General features: G+C 42.7%; 1 protein-coding gene across 2 annotated transcripts in view; it reads left to right on the top strand.

Annotated features, from left to right (window-relative positions):
* DENND6B (DENN domain containing 6B) overlaps positions 1 to 25248 on the top strand; it is an 83588-nt gene that overhangs the window by 21590 nt on the left and 36750 nt on the right. The window contains exons 6-10 of one of the 2 annotated variants that reach the window (XM_075857580.1): positions 1008 to 1113; positions 2332 to 2411; positions 13932 to 13991; positions 23938 to 23993; positions 24146 to 24268. In XM_075857580.1, coding sequence (XP_075713695.1) covers positions 1008 to 1113; positions 2332 to 2411; positions 13932 to 13991; positions 23938 to 23993; positions 24146 to 24268 — 425 coding nt within the window. The remainder of the gene's footprint in view (positions 1 to 1007; positions 1114 to 2331; positions 2412 to 13931; positions 13992 to 23937; positions 23994 to 24145; positions 24269 to 25248) is intronic. The other variant, XM_075857582.1, reaches the window with a different exon arrangement.

Below are 25248 nucleotides of genomic sequence, written 5' to 3'. Positions count from 1 at the left end.
TGCCATAAATGTCTCATTGATGCATGTCCCAGTTCTGGCACCTATCTCGAGTACGGGAGTCACTCAACCCCCATCTCAGGAATCAATAGGTGGCCATCTCTCCATTGATTGATTGTTTGATGCAGCGGCGTGAGGTGGGAAGTGGGTCGGGTGACCCCACTTTCAAGATAGGTGCGAGTCCCAGAGCTGACCCGCATCTATCAGACATTTATGGCATATCCCATGGATATGCTATAAATGTCTTAGATGGGAATAACCCTTTAACTTTGTCAAATAAAGTATACCTCAAGATTTATTTATATTCAATTTCATAACTAGTTTATTCATATTCAATGTTAAAGATTACCTGTCATCGTGAGAAACCTATTGGAACTAGGTCATATATTCTGATTAGTGTGCATGGTTTATTGACCTAGAGGAGGAATAATATAGCCGTAATCAAAGCACCTTTCTAGCCAAAGTGTTGTGGATGCGGCCATGTGGTCTTTCTCATCTGTAATCATCTTTAAATATATACATAAAGGCAAATTAATTGCTCAGATATGTATAAAATTAAGCTGTTTTACGTAAAGCATACAGTTTTATCTACTATATGCAGATATATAATAGATCCAGAAACAATCTAAACATAAACAAGCCACTAGAGCCTGTCACCAAACTACGAGAAGTGATAGCTTGAATTTGATGGAATCTGATTAGTTGCTATTGGCAAATCCTCAATTTTTCCCTTGCACTAGTTTTCAGAAGACTCCTCCACTGTGTATGAGCTCAAAATGAGTTTTATCTCGGACAATGGTCTTTCTATAAAATAGAGAGTGTTAAATACATTATGGTTTCATTCAGCTATGCAAGTCCATGGCCAAATTTATGTTTACCAGTTATTTTAACCATCCCATCAAGCATTTGAATCTGGCTATATATTGCATAATCTTTTTTGTTATGAACAGCTCCCTACATCATGTACATGCCTAAATGACTGAATACATATCCGTCTGCTTCCTTTACAGTCTCTAGTTCTTCTCTCCAGTTTACCTTACACCAACTTGTTTCACACACTCCTTCAACTCATAGCCCCAGAGTATTTTAACAAATTGGAACCCTGTCTTGAAGCTGGTAAGAATGTGAATGAAGAAATTTTATATGGTCAACAAAGCAATCTTACTTTCCTGCATAAAATCATGTAACTTTTCTACAACCTGTATATGAAACATGACAACAGTCATTCAATTAGAAAAAAAGAAGGCTCTCCTAGCTTGTTTGTTTCAGCAATTTGGTTTTGTCTAGCCATTATTCCTTTAGAACACTAATTGCAAATTTGAGCAGACTGACAGACCTTTGAAATAATTTAGAAAGTTTTTTTTACGGTAACTGTGATCTTAGGAGTCTAGATGTCCTCTTTTATGCTGTTTCCTCCATATATCACGTGAAGAAGGATAAGACAGTGGTGATTACAACATCGTCAAAATGGGTAGTTATGTCAAGTATGATGCTCCAAGGGGTACCCTCAACAAGCATGGGTAGAGTAGGGTAAGGGCTTGGGGTATATACCTAGATGTCTGTTATTAAAGGGGCTGTCTCATGAAGTCAGCCCCTTTTTATATCCCCTATTAGGGCATATGGGTGTCGTAGAAGAGGTCCTCCTCTATGAAACAGGCAGAGAGCTGCTCACAAAGGGGTGGACCAACCCTGCCCATGTGTTAAATGACCGAACACTTTTTTGAAAGGCTGGAATTCAATACTACATTTCCCAGCCCAGCCTCATCTTCCCCCAGCAATTATAGTCCTTTAAACATTGGCTGGATATACACATTGGATACATTTTGGTACATTTAAATACATAATATGTAAGTGGGCAGCCTTATTGCCCCCTGAGATCTGCCACCGGATTAAAGGACTGGGCCTGATGAATGCGTATGTACATACATACTTTGAATAAGTATATGCATACATACGCACACTATACAGTTGCATACAGTGCCTATTGACTCGCATTATAAAAACAAAATATATATATTTTTTGTTTGGAGCGATGCATATTCTTAAAGGTCATTCTTTTTTCATGCGTCGGAATACTTTCAGCATAAGCACCAGGAACATTCTTGGTGTATATGCCGAACACAGTGTAAAGAGGTTATGTAAACATAGCCTTATATTTTAAGAATTTTTTTCAGTGATACAGTATTTTGAGCTTGTTCCCGTTGTAGGACTACAGCTATTTTTCTCAGTGATATTGACTTACTTTGGTGAAAGTGGTCAAACTGTTGATTTTTGAACATTAAATTGTGTTCATACAACATAATGACAAAAACAATTATTTTTATTTTGCTCTAGTTTGCAATCAGATCGATCGATGGCCGCTTCCTGCACCAGGACTCTCTCTGTCATTGCCTATCATGGGACTTGTCTTGCAGGTACTAAGTCAAACGGCTACCTATAAACATGTATCTTCTACCATTATAACCCAACATGTATCTTCTACTATTCTAACCCAACATGTATTTTCTACTATTATAACCCAAAATGTATCTTCTACCATTATAACCCAACATGTATCTTCTACTATTCTAACCCAGCATGTATTTTCTACTATTATAACCCAAAATGTATCTTCTACCATTATAACCCAACATGTATCTTCTACTATTCTAACCCAGCATGTATTTTCTACTATTCTAACCCAAAATGTATCTTCTACCATTATAACCCAACATGTATCTTCTACTATTCTAACCCAACATGTATCTTCTACCATTATAACCCAACATGTATTTTCTACTATTATAACCCAACATGTATCTTCTACCATTATAACCCAACATGTATTTTCTACTATTATAACCCAACATGTATCTTCTACTATTATAATCCAACATCTATCTTCTACTATTATAACCCAACATGTATCTTCTACTATTATAACCCAACATGTATTTTCTACTATTATAACCCAACATATATTTTCTACTATTATAACCCAACATGTATCTTCTACCATCATAACCCAACATGTATTTTCTACTATTATGTAATCTGCTCTAAACCCAAAATCTCAATAAAAGAAGCGTTCACCACCATCACCAGCTTTGGTGAAGTCTCCTTTTATAAGATCAATACAAAGAAGTCATCCATTTTACCTATTAATAGTTCACGAAAGTTCAAAGTCTGATATATAACTATAGATTACAAAAGAAACATTAATCTATTTCCTACTTAGGCACTGAGCTTACATCACCATCTAAGAAGTTATATCAAACCAATTATAAACCCTTACCTAACATGCAGGAAGAGCTACACATCTTTTTTAAATATATATATATTTGGCAAGGATGTGGTGTCCGAGGCACAGTTGAATTTGCGAGGACGTGGTGTCCGAGGCACGGTTGAATTTTTTTTTTTCAACTGCTTTTCTCTCTTTTACCACATACAACCAAACTCTGTGATACGCGCCAAACCTAATACCTCTCCTTCTTTCCAATTCCTTATTATTATTTCATTTTGAAGATAGAAGCAACAACAGCAGGTAAGTGTAAGGGTATGTTCACACGATAACGGCAAATACGTCTGAAATTACGGAGCTGTTTTCAGGAGAAAACCGCTCCTGAACTTCAGACGTAATTGCTCGTACTCGCGTTTTTCGCGGCGTCCATTACGGACGTAATTGGAGCTGTTTTTCAATGGAGTCAATGAAAAACGGCTCCAATTACGTCCCAAGAAGTGTCCTGCACTTCCTTTGGTGAGCCGTCTTTTTTACGCACGTGTAAAATGACAGCGACGTGTAAAATGACAGGTCGTCGGCACAGTACATCGTAAACCCATTGAAAGTAATGGGCAGATGTTTGCCGATGTATTGGAGCCGTATTTTCAGGCGTAATTCGAGGCGTAAAACACCTCCATTACATCTGAAAAGAGGTCGTGTGAACCCAGCCTTACTGGACGTGGTGAGGAATAGGATTTTCGTGTGGGAGTGGTAGACAATCGAGTTGGAGCGTAGGATTTTTGAGTGGGAGTGGTCGAGTGGTGGATTTTCGAGTAGGAGTGGTCGAGTGGTGGATATTCCAGTAGGAGTGGTGGGAGTGGTCGAGCGGTGGATAAGGACGGGAGGGGGGAAAGCCAGAGGTGGTGATGAGGGGGAAGTCCTGAAGACGCTAATAACAACCAAAAAGGCTAATAAGAGCCCGAAGAGGCTAAAAAACGCCCAAAGAGGCGTAACCACCTTAAGTGGCACAACTGCTCTAAGGAGCGAAAGAACCTTAAAAGGCGTAATTGTTTTAAAGAGTATAATTGCCTTAAATGGTTTAATTGCACTAAAAATATGCCACCAAAAAGAACAAATTTCTCTGAAGAAGAGACAATCGCTAAAAGACGAAGGAAAACAGAAGCTCAGAGAATAAGAAGAGCAACTATAAGTGTAGAGGAACGCCAGGAACAACGAGAAACCAATTCCCAAAACAAGGCGTTAAGAAGGCAAAACCCTGGAGGGGCGTGGCCGGATGTCTGACTGAGCAGACGTGCTTCACTGAGCTCCCGAGTTCCCTGACTCCTCATCCTTGGAATATCACAGCTATTCTGCAGATTTAAACGCCTAACAGCGAGGACAGGTGTCCACTTACCCTCCGGTGTCTGCCAGTGGTACGATTTGAGGTGTGGACCGGCATAAACGAGATTGCAGCCAAGAACGGAGTGAGGCCCGGCACTTCCGGTTGGCGCGTGGTGGGCGGCTGAGGGGAACTAGAGGCACGGACGGTTGACGAGGAGCGGTCTCTTCCACTGTGCTTTCTCCTTGCGAAGTGTGCTGGCTGAGGGGCCCTGAGGACTGGAAATATCACCCGATAAACAGTGTTTTCTTCTGGCTGGGAGGTAGCTGAGCAGTCGGGTCTCCCCTCCTCCATCCCACGCTACTGACTGTGGACGCACTGTCCTGGAAACCCTCTCAGAGTCTTGGGATAAACGCACTTCACTGTGTTGGTGTGGGGTCAGCTACTGCTACATGTTTAGGTGTGTAGGTACACCCGGAGCCCTGCTTTGACGACGCACTCGCTTCTATACTGCAGTATAAGAACTGCTGGCTTGCCCCTCCTCTCCCCCCCTGTGTCCCCACCGTCTGAGCACACTCTGGAATCTAGTGCTTATAATATGGGAGGTAATAGGGGAAAAAAAGGGAAGAGTAAGTCCCTAGCAGGGAACTCTTGCCCCCCCCCCCTCTGATGATGACTGATGGAAGATCCTCCATTTCACTCTCTGGATGCTGGTCCCTCAGGTGCCAATATCTCTAAAATCAAAGCTCAAGTGGCAAAGAAACTTGAGCAGTTTTCCAGACCTCTGCGATTACCTGCATCTACTTATCCTTCACTATCAATGTTTGATGGATCCCTGAGTCCACCGAGACCAATGTCCCCACAAGACCAGCCTGTCTCCTCCTCACATATGGATGTAAGATTCACAGAATTGCTGGCAGGTATCAATTCCTGTCAGTCTAAGCTTGTTACCAAAGTTGATGAACTGCGTCAAGATTTTGTTATACTGAGGCATGATATGCAGAAAATCTGCGACCGTACTACTGACAATGAGCGCAGAATCTCTGAAGTGAAAGACACTTTACGCCCTATTCCGGCTCAAATTGCAGATTTGAGGAGACAGGTAGTGGCTTCGGGCGACCGAGCAGACGATTTTGAAAATCGTCTTCGATTCAATAATATCCGTGTTGTGGGATTACCAGAAAAGACAGAGGGTGCGGACGCGGTCAAATTTCTGTAAAAGATACCCTGGCTGTTGAAAACTTCTCTGCCTTTTTTACCATTGAGTGGGCACACAGGGTCCTTGCACATATGGGTCCTCTGGGTGGGTCTCCACATCCATTGCTTTCACGCCTGCTACACTTCAGAGACAGGGATGCTGTCTTACAGGCGGCAAGGAAAAAGGGAACTATCCTATATAACTGTCAACGTATCTCCATATACCCGGATTTCTCGGTTAACATCAGAAGGCAACGTGTCCAATTTACGGAAGTCCGTAAGAAACTACGGGAGAAGGGATAAAAATATGCCATGCTGTATCCTGCCAAACTAAGAGTGATTGATGGGCCCACATCGAAATTCTTTCTGTCCTCCACTGAGGCTCTGGAGTGGGCAGAGGCTGCACCACGTGCTCCTGGCGGGGCTTCTCCTGATTGAATAATTTTTTTGATGCACAAGAGTCTGCATTTGTTGTTCTGTTCTTTAAATCTGGGTTCTAAGAATTGTATGCCATTTCTGATATACATGCTTTGATGTTCACATATATTTTCTGGATGGGCGTGGTTCTAGCCTAATATGTTATATGTCTGAAATAATATTACCCAGTTACGGGAGTCAGGTCTCGGGACTATACTAGTGTTGTAGGTTTTAGTTTAGTCAGAGACCACTGTTCTCTAATAGTTCTGTAGTTACAGGGTAAAGGTCTTCACTTATCTAGTTTAGTGTCTGACAGGGGTTATTTAGGGGCTAATATTGTTTGTATAGTACTGTTCTATATTCTAATGTGGATGTCTGATTGTTGTGCTGTGGCTTTCCCTCCTTCCAGGTTACGTGACTGCCTGTGTTCTCGGGCTGCTGTATCAACTCTGGATGCATTATGACTTCAATTAAGATACTAAGTTGGATGGAATGTTCGGGGGCTTAAAGAGGCTCTGTAACCACATTATAAGTGGCCTATATTGTACATGATGTGATCGGCGCTGTAATGTAGATTACAGCAGTGTTTTTTATTTAGAAAAACCATCATTTTTGACGGACTTATGACCTATATTAGCTTTATGCTAATGAGTTTCTCAATGGACAACTGGGCGTGTTTTATTATATGACCAAGTGGGCGTTGTACAGAGGAGTGTATGACGCTGACCAATCAGCGTCATACACTTCTTTCCATTCATTTACACTACAGATAGCGATATAGCTATATCGCTATGTGCAGTCACATAAACACACTATAACGCTACTCATGTGTCATGACAATGAATATACATTACCTCCAGCCAGGACGTGATGTGTATTCATTCTCCTGACCACTTCAGTAGCGTAAATTAATGGAGAGAAGTGTATGAGACTGATTAGTCAGCGTCATACACTCCTCTGTACAACGCCCACTTGGTCATATAGTAAAACACGCCCAGTTGTCCATTGAGAAACTCAGCATAAAGCTAATATAGGTCATAACTCCGTCAAAAATGATAGTATTTCTAAATAAAAAACACTGCTGTAATCTACATTACAGCGCCGATCACATCATGTACAATATAGGTCACTTATAATGTGGTGACAGAGCCTCTTTAATTCTAAATTTAAGAGAGCTCTTGTCTTTAACTTTGTGAAGAAGCATTCCCCACATATCATATGTTTACAGGAGACTCATTTAACCGGTTAAAAGGTGCTGGCTGTTAAACGTGCCTGGATAGCGGGGGGATATCACTCCTCATACTCTAATTATTCGTGAGGAGTATCGCTCCTAATAGCCAAAAGTTTGCGTCTGGAGGTGCTGCAGGTGGCCTGTGATTATTTTGGTCGATATATTATAAGAAATTGTCAGAGTTTCCGGTGAGTCCGGTTTTGTGTATGGATGACTGTAATGCTGTACCAGATGCCACGGTGGATCGTACAGGAGGGGCAGACCAGGCATCTACTTACCTTAACTCCTGGTCATCGGCACTTCATCTCACTGATGTGTGGCGTTGTAAATTTCCATCAGACAAATGATACAATTATTACTCATCTACTCATAAAACATTCTATAGGATTGACCTTGCCATAGCATCTGGAGATTTTTTTACCTGCAGTTAATTCCATTACTATTACTCCCAGGGGTATATCCGATCATTTAGCTCTTCTCTTAACATTTTCATCTGGTCCTCACATTGACTCTAAGGTCTGGAGGCTACATCTGCTTAGTAATACTGAGGTAGTGTCAGAGGTCTCAGCCTCTCACGTAGTTTATTGGGAAAAAAATTCCTCCCAACCAGACCTGCTAATTGTGTGGAATGCATACAAAGCTACAGTGAGAGGAGCATTTATAGCAGGGGTGGCTAAATATAGGAAATCCTCCAGGGACAAAGAGAGGTTCCTGACGTGTGAGGTCCAAAGGGCTGAGCAAGAATATATTATGAATCCTCAACCTGAAACCAAGAGCCAATGGGCAAGAGCCCAAAGGGAGTTGCTTATTCTGCATACTGAGCAGTCTAGGAAACGAGTGCTAGCTGCCGAGGCATCTGTATTTGAGTTTGGTGATAGGAACTGGTAGACTCCTGGCATATCTGTCAGAGCATCCCTGTGTGTCCATTCCATCCGTTCTCTCCTTGGAGGGTATATTATGTACTACCCCGAAGGAGATAAATAAGATCTTTTGGGATTTTTATTCTGCACTATATAGCTCAAAATGTGGTGGTCCAGCAAGTACTGTAGAGCGATTTCTACACACCCTTCCCTTATGGCGTCTGTCGGCTGCTCAGGCAATTGCGTTAGATAGCCTGATTATAGTTGAAGAAATAGAGGCCGCTATTCATCCCTTACCTTCGGGTAAGGACTTGATGGATTGGGGGGTGAGTGGTATAGAGCCAATGGTGATGTTTTGGTGCCGAGACTTCGGGACGTCTATTCTAGTGCTCTTGAGTTGGGCATCTTGCCGGCTTCTATGCGGGAGGCACTTATTGTGGTGGTGTTGAAGCCAGGGAAGGACCCTACTCTAGCGGATTCTTATCATCCCATTTCACTTATTAATTCAGATGTTAAGATACTAGCCAAAATCCTTGCCAATAGATTAAAGAAGATTATATTGTCTTTAGTTCACCCTGATCAAACGGGCTTCATGCCGGGGAAGAGTACGGACATTAACATACATAGATTGTTCTTGAATATTGATGCGGGGACGGGGATGTGTCTCCTGGGTTCGTTCTTTCTCTGGATACATATAAAGCCTTTGACTCGGTTGAGTGGCGGTATTTATGGATGCTCCTTTCCAGGTTAAATTTTGGTCCATGGTTTCTGGCTCTTGTTCGCCTCCTATAGAAGGGACCTTGTGCTAGGGTGAGAACGAATCCGGATTTATCTGACTCCTTTTTATTGGGACGTGGTACCAGTCAGGGCTGCCCACTTTCCCCACTATTATTTTCCCTTGCCATAGAACCCCCTGGCAGTGGCTATCCGCCAATCCTCTGACATACATGGTATCACTAAAGGACGCATAACGGAAAAAATATCTCTGTATGTAGATGATACTTTGGTATAATTGGCGGATGATGGTCCTTCCTTGGCTTCTCTCTTTGAGCTGATTGATACATTTGGCAGCTGTTCTGGTCTATCGGTGAATTGGGACAAATCCGTTAGGTTTCCACTTACTCCTGGTTATTGCTCCAGCCAGAACCTCTCTGTACAATTGCAGATAGTCTCCCAATTTACCTATCTGGGGATTAGGATCTCCCTTATTGTATCAAGGTATGGGGATCTAAACCTTGACCCTTTGGTAGTAGCCACTGAGAGACAGTTGAACACCTGGAGAAACCTTCCGTTGTCACTGTATGGCAGAATTAATTTATTTAAGATGATATACTTGCTTAAATTTTTATACCTATTCCATGCCTGTCCTATTGTGTTGTCTAGAAAATTCTTTAGACAGCTTCATAGTACACTGCGATCGTTTTATAGGCAGGGTGGCATTCCTAGGTTCAGTATATTGCAGGCCCCTGGGGGGAATAGCGGCGCCAAATCTTTATATATATTACTTAGCTTCTCAACTGGTGATTGCACGTTGGTGGATAGATATAGATCTAAGTACTGCAGCCACTTATGACTTCTTATGAAAGTCTCATAAATTTGCTATATAGATTTAAATCCCCGGGCTGCGTACCACTTCCCCTTAGGATGGTGGCTGTGGCCTGGGGGGCGGCACCCGCTCTGCTAGAGGTCAATACGGTCCCCTCATACTCACCTAGGACTCCGCTATGGAATAATCCTTGGTTGCCCCATCTTGAATCGTTGCCGGGAGCGGTGATGTGGTCGGGGGGCAGGGGTCAAATTCCTGGGTCAGGTATGTAATGCAGATTCTGGCTTTGTATCTTTTTCTGAACTTAAGGATAGATTTCACATTTCGGGTACACCCTCTTTTCATTATCTCTAGCTGCGGCATGCCTGGTGTGGCCAATTTGTCTCTCTGTCACCTCAGGTGGGTTTCTCTAGGCTGGAGGACCTTCTTAGTGCTCGAGATCTTTTAAAGGTCCTCACCCAATTGTACACCTTCATGACATCCCTGGGCACTATACCCTTTGATAAGGCATATATGAGATGGAGGGGTGATGTCCCTGTTTTGACAGAGGAGGACTGGAAGGAGGTGGAATTTTCCTTTTTTGATTCGGTGGTAAGTGCAAGGGATTTTCTGATACAGTCACGGTTTTTGTATAGGATCTATTACACGCCAGTTAGACTTCAGAGGATGGGAGCATTGACCTCAGATAGTTGTTTTCACTGCCAGTCGGAGGTTGGTACTTTTATACATTGTATGTGGATGTGTCCCAGAATTGCCCCCTTTTGGTTGGAGGTAGTGGAATTTCTTCATACCCATGACCTGCCTAAGTAGAGTCATGTGCTGTTGAACCTTCCTATTCTCCTTTTTCCTCCCCCCAACCCAAGAAAGACACGTGACAACCGAGGATGGATGTGAAAATGGCCACAGCCGCCGTTTATTAATTTACAACACTTAGAAAAAATGCAGTTTAGTCCGAAACATTCGGATAAATACGAGGAATTCAACCAAAGAATTCCTCCTATAATTCACATGACTCAACATGGGTCAGTATCAATAATAATAACAACAACATTAACACCAATTACAGCAGGGGAAGTCCTTGAAGCCATTTTTCCATTTTTTTACCTTGAGTTAGCCATCTGCAAGCACCATCAACTATTTACCTTCAGCCGTAAACCAGCTCGGAGGCACCACTCACCTCTGCAGATGGCTCCAACCACCAGAAGACCACTTCAAAGGGATAACACCCTATGAAGTCTTCCAAATAATATACCTTTCTGGGTACGCATACCCCCGATGCGACCCCCCCCCCACCAGTTCGTACTGACCAACCTCAAGGACTCCCCCTGGCCGGCTGCTATGACACCTTGTCCTGCTCCTAAAATGAAAAACAACAAATTACATTCAAATCATACACACAATTACTAGCGCAAGCTAAATCTGCGCCGAGACAAACTATACTCATACGAAAAGACCCAATAGATCAAAGAAAATGAAGGGCGGGAGAGTGGGAGCTTGCTAATTTACTGTTACTCTTCCTGCTGCTTCTGGCTCAATGCCGAAAACAGCGAGAAGAATGTTATACCAACCCTCTACTCCTCCCCTCCCCAACTCCTTCCTGCCCTCCCCTGCACTGACCCCTACTTGACCCACAATTGTTAACCCCTTCCCTCCTATAGCGGTCATGGAGGCTTCCCCTTACATCTTTTAGGCTGCAGTCCAGCCTCTCCTTGACCTGCCTAAGTAGAGTCGTGTGCTGTTGAACCTTCCTATTCTACTTTTTCTTTCCCCCAACCCAAGAAAGACACGTGACAACCGAAGTTGGATGTGAAAATAGTCACAGCAGCCGTTTATTAATTTACAACATTTAGAAAAAATGCAATTTAATCCAAAACATTAGGATAAATACGAGGAATTCAACCAAAGAATTCCTCCTATAATTCACATGACCCAACATGGGTCAGTATCAATAATAATAACAACATTAACACCAATTACAGCAGGGGAAGTCCTTGAAGCCATTTTTCAATTTTTTTTACCTTGAGTTAGCCATCTGCAACCACCATCAACTATTTACCTCCAGCCGTAAACCAGCTCGGAGGCACCACTCACCTCTGCAGATGGCTCCAACTACCAGAAGACCACTTCAAAGGGATAACACCCTATGAAGTCTTCCAAATAATATACCTTTCTGGAGGACGCATACTCTCGATGCGACCCCCCCCCCACCAGTTTGTACTGACCAACCTCAAGGTCTCCCCCCGCCACAGCGAAACAGGCCTTGACCACCTTAAGCCTGTGAGTCCCTCCAAACCACCACCGCCCTTTCAATCCCCTCTGCTAAGGCCAAGCTCCACAAATCCATCCCAACCTCGGTAAGATGCACTCCATCACTCCTCCAAAAATTACCTTCTCCTAACTCCAAATCCATGGGACGCACACAAACTCCACCATTCCTGGTTATAAAACGGGACATCGCCCGGTTCACTTTAATACGGGCCTTGTTAATCCTATCCACAGACCTTGCCAACCGCCAATGCCTCCTAGGGACTATGTCAGACCAGACTACAACTAGGCGCGGATAAGAAGCCCATAAGCACAAAAGATCGTGCTTAATATCCCATACCAGCTTCCTAAAGGGGCGCACACCCAAATCATTCCCGCCCACGTGTAACACCAGGACCTCCGGAACCCGATCTAGTTGTGAGTATGTCTGAAACTCGGTTAATACCCGGCTCCATAACATATCTCTGAACCCCAGCCAATGTAGGACCGCGTCATTATGCGGAATTCGTAGCTGACGACCCTCGGGGCGGCATCCGCCCTCAGGGCCCCCCAATGCACATATGAGTGACCTAACAGCCATACCGGGCATGGGCGCTGATCTGAAATGAAAAGAAAACAAGCACACACACACGTAAGCCGATCCACCACGACCACAACAGCACAACCCACCGCCAAACAAACAATTAACAGTACAGTATTTATAACAAACGAGGGCGAACGTAAGTGCGAAACCTGTTGGACTCCCAACGCCCAATGCGACGCACCCCCTCATCATCCAGCGCCCAGCCTCAGTCTCCGCGCTGATGCGAAACGAGTGAGAAGCGTAAGAGACGGAACTGACTGACTCCTTTGCCCGATAATTGGCCCTTGTAAAAGGATCCTATGAATCACTGCTCTATAATTCAGATTCTTGTATAGCCCTATAAAAAAAATTTTGTAGTGACAAACCACGCAAGACTGGCTTAAAGGGAACCGGTCACCAGCATTTCACCTATTGAGCTCTACTCACTCCTCGCTGGCCGCTGCTGTCAAAAGTTAATTGGCATTATCCCCTCTCCTAAACTCTTCCTCTGACCTTAAATAACGGTCTGCAAACAGTCTCGTTCATTCCTCTTCTTATGCCTGCCCACTGCCGAAAACTGGCCCACCCTGAATGCTGTCAATCAAAAGTAAGCTGTCAATCAATAGTAATGAGGTGGGGTTAATTCCAAAAGGCTTGAGGAATGAAGATATGACTCTTTTCAAACGAAGATATGACTCTTTTATGCTCATTAGCATACGGTACAGGAACACTAAAAAACTGAATACTAAAGGTACAGAGCCGACTTAGAAGATAATTACAGGTTACATAAAAATAATTATTCACTCACTTCCACCAGGTATTGCTGGTTTAATAGTTAAAATGCTGGTGACAGGTTTCCTTTAATTTCCAAGTTCACCCTCCCCTTGTTTTGGTAAAATTATATTCTGACATTCTGTATTAATGTATAAAGATGAGATACTTTAGGTGAACAGTACAGTTCATAGTATACAACTGTCTTAATGATAAGGGATACATTTAAAGGGGTATTCACATCATAGACGTTTATTGCATATCGATTGGCAGTTGTACCCCCACCAATCTGGTCCCCCTAGAATCCTGCAGTGATATAGCTCTGCATAAGTGTTCACTCTCAATTATAGTTAATGGGATATACCTGAATGCGATCACTCACCATTTTTAGTGGGGGGGTTTCTTTTGGTCAGACCGTTACAGATAATACATCTGTGACATATCCAATTGACGTATAAAGTTTTCATCTAAATTTTTCTGAACTTGACATAAACTTCATTGAAGTACAGTCCTTCATGTGTGTAATTTTCTGTATCTTTTATTTTAGGTCAAAATTCCCAACCAGTCTGATCTGATGGAAACTAATGTTATTACTGATCAACCCAAGGTGAGTGGTACATAGGCTATGTAAGGCTTATACCGTTCTAAAGTTTAGTTTATGGGGAACAAAGATTTTTGTCAGGCACGTGTAGTAGTTTCTATCACAGTGTTTTTATACCCTTCGTAAGGGTAAGGCCACATGTAGCGGCAACGATGTGGTCGAAAACCACGTAGACATGAGGTTTTAGAGCAAATCCGCTTGGTTTTCAAATTAATTGTTACTGGCTGCGCAGTTTTGCAGGGAAACAGCAATTTAACCCCTTAACGCACTTTCACGCATATGCACATCAGGGGAAGGGTCCCCTTCCTGCCTTCTGGCATGCATGTAGGAACAGAAGCTGTGCTCGCGTGATGACCGCTGAAGCCCGGCTAACGACTGCGGCATTTAAGTAGCTTGACAGAGGGAGCTTACTTTCTCTGTCAACAATCGCCACTCGCCGATGGGTTGCCTTGGCAACCGGGGGCCTAACAAAGACCCCCAGGCCTGCCATGATTGTATGCCTATTGGGCCGTGCCAGAGGCACATCCTTGTAGACTGCCTGTCAGTTTTACAATGACAGGCAGTAATGCTTTGGTATACTCAGTATACCAAAGCATTATATCTGCGTTCAGAAGCTCGCATTGTGAAGTCCCCTAGTGGAAGTAAAAAAAAAACTAACTTAATAAAGTTAAATAATATTTATTTAAAAATGTAAAAGAATTGCACAGTAAAAATAAAATAATTTTTCCATAAAAAGTGGTTTTACTTTGTGAAAGTATAAAAAAAATAAAAACACACATACAGTGAAGGAAATAAGTATTTGATCCTTTGCTGATTTTGTAAGTTTGCCCACTGTCAAAGACATGAACAGTCTAGAATTTTTAGGCTAGGTTAATTTTACCAGTGAGAGATAGATTATATTTTTAAAAAAAACTGGAAAATCACATTGTCAAAATTATATATATTTATTTGCATTGTGCACAGAGAAATAAGTATTTGATCCCCTACCAACCATTAAGCGTTCAGCCTCCTCCAGACCAGTTACACGCTCCAAATTAACTTGGTGCCTGCATTAAAGACAGCTGTCTTAAATGGTCACCTGTATAAAAGACTCCTGTCCACAGACTCAATTAATCAGTCTGACTCTAACCTCTACAACATGGGCAAGACCAAAGAGCTTTCTAAGGATGTCAGGGACAAGATCATAGACCTGCACAAGGCTGGAATGGGCTACAAAACCATAAGTAAGACGCTGGGTGAGAAGGAGACAACTGTAGGTGCAATAGTAAGAAAATGGAAGACATACAAAATGATTGTCAATCGACATCGATCTGGGGCTCCATGCAAAATCTCACCTCGTGGGGTATCCTTGATCCTGAGGAAGGTGAGAGCTCAGCCGAAAACTACACTAGGGGAACTTGTTAATGATCTCAAGGCAGCTGGGACCACAGTCACCAAGAAAACCATTGGTAACACATTACGCCGTGATGGATTAAAATCCTGCAGTGCCCGCAAGGTCCCCCTGCTCAAGAAGGCACATGTACAGGCCCATCTGAAGTGTGCAAATGAACATCTGGGTGATTCTGAGAGTGATTGGGAGAAGGTGCTATGGTCAGATGAGACTAAAATTGAGCTCTTTGGCATTAACTCAACTCGCCGTGTTTGGAGGAAGAGAAATGCTGCCTATGACCCAAAGAACACCGTCCCCACTGTCAAGCATGGAGGTGGAAACATTATGTTTTGGGGGTGTTTCTCTGCTAAGGGCACATGACTACTTCACCGCATCAATGGGAGAATGGATGGAGCCATGTACCGTCAAATCCTGAGTGACAACCTCCTTCCCTCCACCAGGACATTAAAAATGGCTCGTGGCTGGGTCTTCCAGCACGACAATGACCCGAAACATACAGCCAAGGCAACAAAGGAGTGGCTCAAAAAGAAGCACATTAAAGGGAATGTGTTGCCAGAAAAACATGTTGTTTTTTTTTAAATTAAACATTTAGTGTGTGGGTGATTAAACATTGTTCAAATTTTTTTTTTTTTTTTCACGAGTCAGGAAATATTATAAATTAATTCTAATTTATAATATTTCCCATTTCTGGTCACTAGATGGAGCTATTCCCAAAATTGCAGCATTGCAAAATTGGGTAAAAAGCCCTCGCTCTAGTGAGCTCTCAGCATCCCCCCCTCCTTTATCCTGGCTAGTGCCGGGATAAACGAGGGGTTTGAACGGTGTAACCTCCTACACTGTGTGTCGCCATTTTTTGAGCTAACACACAGTGTAGTAGGTTTACATACAGTAGTAAACACACACAAACACGAACATACATTGAAATCTCTTACCTGCTCCTGCCGCCGCGGCTCCCTCCGGCCCGTCCACTCCGTCTGCTGCCGCTGGTCCAAGTGCACAAGTCCGGAAGCCGCGACCGGAAGTAGTAATATTACTGTCCGGCCGTGACTTCCGGTCCACAGGAAAATGCCGCCGGACGGCGCCAATTTCAAATTGGACTGTGTGGGAGCGGCGCATGCGCAGTTCCCACACAGACGCCGTACACAGAAGTGAATGGGACGGGAGCCGTTCGCAGTCCCTATGGGACTGTGGCTGCCGTATTCCATGTCTGTATGTGTCGTTAATCGACACATACAGAAATGGAACAAAAAATGGCAGCCCCCATAGGGAAGAAAAAGTGTAAAAATAAGAAAAAGTAAAACACAAACACACAAATAAATATAAACGTTTTTAATAAAGCACTAACATCTTTAACATATAAAAAAATTATTTGTGAGGACACTGTTCCTTTAAAGAGGCTCTGTCACCAGATTTTGCAACCCCTATCTGCTATTGCAGCAGATAGGCGCTGCAATGTAGATTACAGTAACGTTTTTATTTTTAAAAAACGAGCATTTTTGGCCAAGTTATGACCATTTTCGTATTTATGCAAATGAGGCTTGCAAAAGTACAACTGGGCGTGTTGAAAAGTAAAAGTACAACTGGGCGTGTATTATGTGCGTACATCGGGGCGTGTTTACTACTTTTACTAGCTGGGCTTTCTGATGAGAAGTATCATCCACTTCTCTTCAGAACGCCCAGCTTCTGGCAGTGCAGATCTGTGACGTCACTCACAGGTCCTGCATCGTGTCGGCACCAGAGGCTACAGTTGATTCTGCAGCAGCATCAGCATTTGCAGGTAAGTAGCTACATCGACTTACCTGCAAACGCCGATGCTGCTGCAGAATCATCTGTAGCCTCTGGTGCCGACACGATGCAGGACCTGTGAGTGACGTCACAGTGCTGCACTGCCAGAAGCTGGGCTTTGTGAAGAGAAGTGGATGACACTTCTATACACAACGCCCAGCTAGTAAAAGTAGTAAACACGCCCCGATGTACGCACATAATACACGCCCAGTTGTACTTTTACTTTTCAACACGCCCAGTTGTACTTTTGCAAGCCTCATTTGCATAAATACGAAAATGGTCATAACTTGGCCAAAAATGCTCGTTTTTTTAAAAAAAAAACGTTACTGTAATCTACATTGCAGCGCCTATCTGCTGCAATAGCAGATAGGGGTTGCAAAATCTGGTGACAGAGCCTCTTTAAGGTCATGGAGTGGCCTAGCCAGTCTCCAGACCTTAATCCCATCGATAAAATTATGGAGGGAGCTGAAGATCCGAGTTGCCAAGCGACAGCCTCGAAATCTTAATGATTTACAGATGATCTGCAAAGAGGAGTGGGCCAAAATTCCATCTAACATGTGTGCAAACCTCATCATCAACTACAAAAAACATCTGACTGCTGTGCATGCCAACAAGGGTTTTGCCACCAAGTATTAAGTCTTGTTTGCCAAAGGGATCAAATACTTATTTCTCTGTGCACAATGCAAATAAATATATATAATTTTGACAATGTTATTTTTTTTTATTTTTTTTTATATAATCTATCTCTCACTGGTAAAATTAACCTAGCCTAAAAATTCTAGACTGTTCATGTCTTTGACAGTGGGCAAACTTACAAAATCAGCAAGGGATCAAATACTTATTTCCTTCACTGTATATGATATTGCCACAATCTTAATGACCCAAATAATATGGTGAATGCCGTTCCCCCCAAAAAAATATAATAAAAGTTAATCAATAAGTCCCACGAACCCCAAAATTCTACATTTTGTCCCGCAAAAATACAATCCCACATATGGCTAGGCTACATCATCAGAAAAATACTAAAGTTATGGCTCTAGGAATGCTGCAATGCAAAAACTAATTATTTTTGTGTTTTTATTGTGCAAAAGTAGTAAAACATAAATAAGCTATACATATTTGGTATCGCCGCAATCGTAGTGACCCTTAGGCCTGATTTACACGAGGGTGTGCGTTTTGCGCACGCAAAAAATGCTGTTTTTGGCTACCCGCTGGCCGCTACGTGTGGCCTTACTTTGATGGTCATACAGGTAGCAACTGGTTCAAGTTAACTGACTGATATATATTTGGTCTTATCATACATTTCAGTATTGATATAATTGCCTAATTCTAACCTTGGGTAACATAGTCTAGTCTATAGAGCTCACTGATAGGATAACTATTGGGTATGGTAAGGTAAGAAATGTTGAGAAAAAATTATATTAAGTAGCTTAGTATGGGTTCTGAAAATATGGGGTTAGACGTGTGTATTGAAGATCTACATTTATAGTAGTTTGTATGCTTTAACCGGTTAAGGACTAGGCTGTTTTACAGCTAAATGACCAGAGCAAATTTCACAATTTTGCTATGCGCTTCTTTACATGACTATAACTCAGCAGGTGAATAAAGTTCATCTTTGAATTTTACACTCTTTTTAAAGGACAGATAGGGCTTTGTTTTAGTGGCATTTGTCAGTATATATCATTTTTTTTTTTTTCACTAAAGTGGGCAAAATTGGAAAAAAATGCAAGAATTTAACAATTGCGTCGGTTTATGCTAGCATTTTTCACACACGGTGTGAACCACGGCCAAAATTAATCTCCTTTCACATTCTTCCACTTCTCCCGTGCATGGGGATACCAAATATGTGAGCCTTATTCACTGTGCGGGCATGTGCCAGGGCTTGGCATAAAAGGAGGCTTTTTGGCCTTTTCGGTCCAGGAATTTTGCATTTGATTTTAGAGCCGTATACTGTTTTCTGGGGGGCCTAATGCTGCTGAAACATTAGAAACACCCCATAAATGACTTCATTCACACAAGTAGACCCCACAAGGTTTCCTTCAAGGGGTTTATCATATTTTTAGCAAGTCCAGTTTTCTTCTGAAAGTTTCTTGAATAAGATGGAACAAAATAAAATCAGCACTTTTTTAGCAAATGCGTCAGTTTAGGCTAGTATTTTTCACACACGGTATAGACCACGGACAAAATTCATCTCCTTTCACGTTCTTCCACTTCTCCCGTGCATGGGGATACCAAATATGTGTGCCTTATTCACTGTGCGGGCATGTGCCAGGGCTTGGCATAAAAGGAGGCTTTTTGGCCTTTTCGGTCCAGGAATTTTGCATTTGATTTTAGAGCCGCATACTGTTTTCTGGGGGGCCTAATGCTGCTGAAACATTAGAAACACCCCATAAATGACTTCATTCACACAAGTAGACCCCACAAGGTTTCCTTCAAGGGGTTTATCATATTTTTAGCAAGTCCAGTTTTCTTCTGAAAGTTTCTTGAATAAGATGGAACAAAATAAAATCAGCACTTTTTTAGCAAATGCGTCAGTTTAGGCTAGTATTTTTCACACACGGTATAGACCACGGCCAAAATTCATCTCCTTTCACGTTCTTCCACTTCTCCCGTGCATGGGGATACCAAATATGTGTGCCTTATTCACTGTGCGGGCATGTGCCAGGGCTTGGCATAAAAGGAGGCTTTTTGGCATTTTCGGTCCAGGAATTTTGCATTTGATTTTAGAGCCGCATACTGTTTTCTGGGGGTCCTAATGCTGCTGAAACATTAGAAACACCCCATAAATGACTTCATTCACACAAGTAGACCCCACAAGGTTTCCTTCAAGGGGTTTATCATATTTTTAGCAAGTCCAGTTTTCTTCTGAAAGTTTCTTGAATAAGATGGAACAAAATAAAATCAGCACTTTTTTAGCAAATGCGTCAGTTTAGGCTAGTATTTTTCACACACGGTATAGACCACGGCCAAAATTCATCTCCTTTCACGTTCTTCCACTTCTCCCGTGCATGGGGATACCAAATATGTGTGCCTTATTCACTGTGCGGGCATGTGCCAGGGCTTGGCATAAAAGGAGGCTTTTTGGCATTTTCGGTCCAGGAATTTTGCATTTGATTTTAGAGCCGCATACTGTTTTCTGGGGAGCCTAATGCTGCTGAAACATTAGAAACACCCCATAAATGACTTCATTCACACAAGTAGACCCCACAAGGTTTCCTTCAAGGGGTTTATCATATTTTTAGACAGTCCAGTTTTCTTCTGAAAGTTTCTTGAATAAGATGGATCAAAATAAAATTAGCAATTTTTTAGCAAATGCGTCAGTTTATACCAGCATTTTTCACACACGGCTTAGACCACGGTCAAAATTAATCTCCGTTCACATTCTGCCACTTCTCCCGTGCATGGGGATACCAAATATGTGGCCTTATTTATCACATAGAGATGTAGGAGGGCGGAGGATAGAAGAAGATTATTTCACAAATCGCTTTTTTTCAAAGCTGGTTTTACAAAACTCAACAGAGTTTCTATAACACTTCCAAAATATCTGCTCTTGAAGCAGAAATCCCAAAATATTCATCTAGGGGTATAATGGGAATTTATTTTTTGGGGTTTTCTAAAATAAGAAATTTCAGGTTAATGCAAATGGAGCTCTCCAGCAGATGAACTTTAGAAAACATCAAACATGACATCCACCCCCCACCCATTCCCTCCCTCACCCTTGGAGTAAAATCAGGGGAAAAATAAAAACGTAATGTAGGGCAAATATATTTTCAACAAATTAACTAAAATCTAATAATTCAGAACAGTGTGGTATTTTTTAAAACATGGCTCAATGCACAGGCCTGGTTGCGAGGGACATGAGGGACAGAAATATCGGGAATCTTTGCGGTGCCCGTCTTTTCTGCAGACGCGGCACTTTTTCTGGGGGTTGCTTCTGGTTGCTGTTGGGGGAATCCGACTGATGAAGTGTCTTTCAGTCAGTCGCGTGACATCCTCAGACTGGGGGCATTCTCGGGTGTCCTGAACATCAAAAATGAGGCCTTCAATAATTTTCTCCTGGAAATCCAGGTATGTGTCTCTGCCTCTGTTTTTTTTATAGAGCACAAATGAGTTGTGGATTGCCACCTGTAACAGATAAATGGCCACTTTTTTGTACCAGGTTTTAGTTTTGCGTTTTACTAAATAGGGCTGTAAAACCTGGTCGCTTAAATCCACCCCCCCCATGTACTTGTTATATTCGGACACGCTCACTGGTTTGTGCTTGTCCGATGTTGCCCCTCTTTCCCTCACTGCCACTGTTCCTGCGGTATGAATCGTGCTTAGCACATACACATCTTTGCGATCCCTGAACTTGACCGCCAGCAATTCTTCAGATGCATAAGCACAGGAGTCCCCCTTTACCATGCGCTTCCCCACTAATTGCTGTGGAAAACCAATTCGGTTTTTGCGCATGGTACCACATGCCCCAGTCCTTGCAGCATGCAAATGCCTAAACAGGGGCACACTCGAATAAAAATTATCACAGTACAGGTGGTACCCTTTGTGAAGCAGAGGCTGCATTATCTCCCACACAATCTTACTGCTGGTGGAAAGATCAGGGGGGCATCCAGGAACATTTATTGTGCGGTCCCGCCCTTCATAAATCCTGAAGGCGGTGGTATATCCTGACCCGCTTTCACACAATTTGTAGAGCTTAACGCCATATCTTGCCCTTTTGGAAGGTAGATATTGGCGAAAGCTAAGTCTGCCATGGAAGTTGAGGAGGGATTCGTCCACACTTACATTCTGCTCAGGGGTGTAGAGTTGCAGAAATAAATTATTCAGGGAATTTATTAGCGGTCTTATTTTGAACAACCGATCCCGGTTTGCATCGGTACTTGGGGGGGCCTGTGCGTTGTCATTGAAGTGGAGGAACCTCATTATTGTCTCATAACGAGACCTGGGCATTACTGCAGAATATACTGGGGTGGCTTGGGCGGGTCTTGTTGACCAGTAAGACCTAATGGAGGGCTTTTTGACAATACCCATATTTAGGGTGAGCCCCAAAAAATTTTTTAATTCCTGCAAATTGGTGGGCGTCCAATCTCTGGCATGGGTGGATGAAGGTTTCTGCCTTATATATTGCGTGGCATATAAATTTGTTTCGTGGACAATCTGATTTAGGATGTCGTCCGTTATAAATAAATGGAAGTAATCCATTTGGACAAAATTTGTATTGTCCACGGTTATGCCAGGAGTGGCCGTAAATCCGTGGATTCTAGGCCCAAAAGATGGGGCAGGTGCCCATACAAGAGCCTGGACTGGAGGGACCAGGCTGTCCCGTGCTACAGCGCTACTTGGCCCTGCGCTTTCAAGTTCTGCAGTTTCAACTGCATCAGGGACAACGTCCCCTGAAGATGAACCTGAAGTGACGCTGTCATCGTCACTGCCCAAAACAGGTTCCATCTCGGACGCCATCTCTGATGCGGTCTCCGACTCAGACCACAGCATGGCGTATGCCTCCTCGGCGCTAAACAACTTCCTCGCCATAACGTAACTAACACTAACACTAACTAAACAAATTTTTTTTTTTTTTTTTTTTTTTATAAAACACACAAACTAACTGCTATATATATCTACACTACCGCTAACAAAAAAATAAACCGCTATTGCTATATATATTATATATATGTGGATATATATATAATTATATACTCCCTACCTGCCTATTCTAATAGAATAAAAGATAGAAAGGTAGATATATAGAAAAAAAGATAGATGGATAGATAGATTGTATAGATAGATAGAAATCTATCTATACAGAGAATGTTTTAGTGTAACTGTATTTTTTTTCACTGTAATCTTCTGGCAGCAATTCTCCAGAGTCTCTTCTTCTCCTCAAACTGAAACAATGTTTGAGGAGAAGAAAAGAGGCAGGAGATTTACTGCCAGAAAAGTCAAAATAAAACAAATGTGGTCGCTGTGATAGGTTTTCACAGCGACCACATGATCAGGGACCATCAGATTGGTCCCTGATACTCTGCCCAGTGCCCAGAGCTGTTGGTAACAGCGAGGGCACAGGGCTGTGTGCACGCGATCGCGTGCACACTGTTTTCTATGCAGAAATGCATGTGATCGCTGTGATTGGTTGTCACAGCGATCACATGTTCAGGGGCCAAAAGATTGACCCCTGACATTCTGCCCAGTGCCCATGGCTGTTAGCAACAGCCAGGGCATAGAGCTGTGTGCACGCGATCGCGCGTGCACAGTCTCTGAAGTGCGGCCGTATATATACTATACGCCGGACTTTAGAGACCCTGACCGCTGGCCGTATATTTACGGCCAGCGGTCGGGAACCTGTTAATCGGTAGCCGATACCATATCTCTTATAGGCTGAGCTCACCAGGGCAACTAATGAAAGTTCCCTACAGATGGTAACAGCATTTTTGCACAACAATACTTTTTGAAGGCACATGGTTATTTGCACATATGGTCATAACACATCCTGTAATCACCTTCATCCATCTTTTATGCTGCATGCATAAATCACACATGAAGAATATGTTCATTTACATTAGTAAAGCTAAAGTAGGGAATCCCCAGTTCCAATTTGCTTGGGAAAAGCTCTCTCTTCCACAAAGGTAACAGCTCCCATATCAAAATGGAACCTTTTTTTTACTAAAATAGAGGCGGTTGACTAAAACTTCAATAATAGCTATATACTGTTTGATCTTGTCTTATCTCAGATACATTGTATATGTTTAAAGTGTTGTGATCATACTTCTACATTATACACAGGACCGACTTGATCCCCCATGCCACATCTCCAGTATCCACGAGTTGGATCTCTTCAGGTAAGATATGTAATTAATAGATGTAAGAGATGTAAAAATATAGCTTTAGAAATTTTTTACCTCACACATACTCCAGTAGCTGTGCACATACGATCACATTATAACCTATATTATTCCAGTATGTAACTCCCCTTATTCTCCGTATTCCATAGATCCCTGCAGTCTGTTCTGATGAACCTCCAGTTGCTATGGGAGCTGGTTTTGCTAGGAGAGCCATTAGTTATTATGGCACCTTCACCCACCATTTCTTCTGAAATTGTACTAGCATTGACTGGGTAATGCATTTCTTGCTCTTATATCAGTTTGATGTGCTTAGCTTGGATACTGTTCACTAGTAATACATCCAATGTTGCTACAGCTAAATGCACGAGGTACCTTCACAGGAACATTGTCAACGTCTTCCACCCAAGTAGATTGAAGGGTTCAATGGGTTCTTGTAATGACAGGGTAGGGAGACAGACAGGTGAGCCCTAATTTACCCGCCACTCAGTCCCTGCCTACTTGCAACGACCCGTCCTAAGCGACGGGGTACAACTGGGCGACGGTCCCTATGCTCAGTAAGTGCAAGACAGACAAACAGACAAGGGTACACAGAAGCTAGGAAAAACGGGGCAGCTGCCCACGGAGACACCGTGAGCAACAAGTGTAGTGAACGAGCCGAGTCAAACCAGGAGAGAACGAGGTACAAAACACTGAGCAGGAGAGTGGTCAGAAAGCCAAGGTCAATAACAAGCAGATAATGAGTAGTACAAGCAGCAGCAGCAAGCCAGAAAACAAGCATAGAAGAATCACAGGCAAAGGAGGAACAGGAAAGGCAGGTATAAATAGACAGTGGGCGGGAGCTAGCTCCGTCTGGCCAGGCTGTGATAGGTTCTCCCGCTCCTAAGCCTGCCATCCTGAGTGGTGGAAGATGGAGTCAGTCTCACAGACATAGGAGCAGGTGCAGACTGATTGCCCACGGGCGTCGACACAGAAGCTGTGTCTGGCAAATCCTTTACCGTTCTACACCTGTTCAGGAGGTACATCTTTTCCAAAATGACTGGGTCTTAGTATTAATGTGGTCAGGGAGTATTCTCCCTTCGTTACTGATGATCATCTGTGGTTGGCTTGTGGTGTATGACATCATGAGCAAAAGGTCACTTGTATTCAGGCTACACGTGCTGCAATATTACCAAATTCTAACTGCAAAATGATGTAGTCCTCATTAGTAAGCAGTTCAACACTATAATGATTATACAGGTTTCCATGACTAAAC

Source organism: Rhinoderma darwinii, chromosome 3, assembly GCF_050947455.1.
Source record: "Rhinoderma darwinii isolate aRhiDar2 chromosome 3, aRhiDar2.hap1, whole genome shotgun sequence".
Taxonomy (NCBI): Eukaryota; Metazoa; Chordata; class Amphibia; order Anura; family Rhinodermatidae; genus Rhinoderma; species Rhinoderma darwinii.
This window is presented reverse-complemented; position numbering and strand designations above follow the sequence as displayed.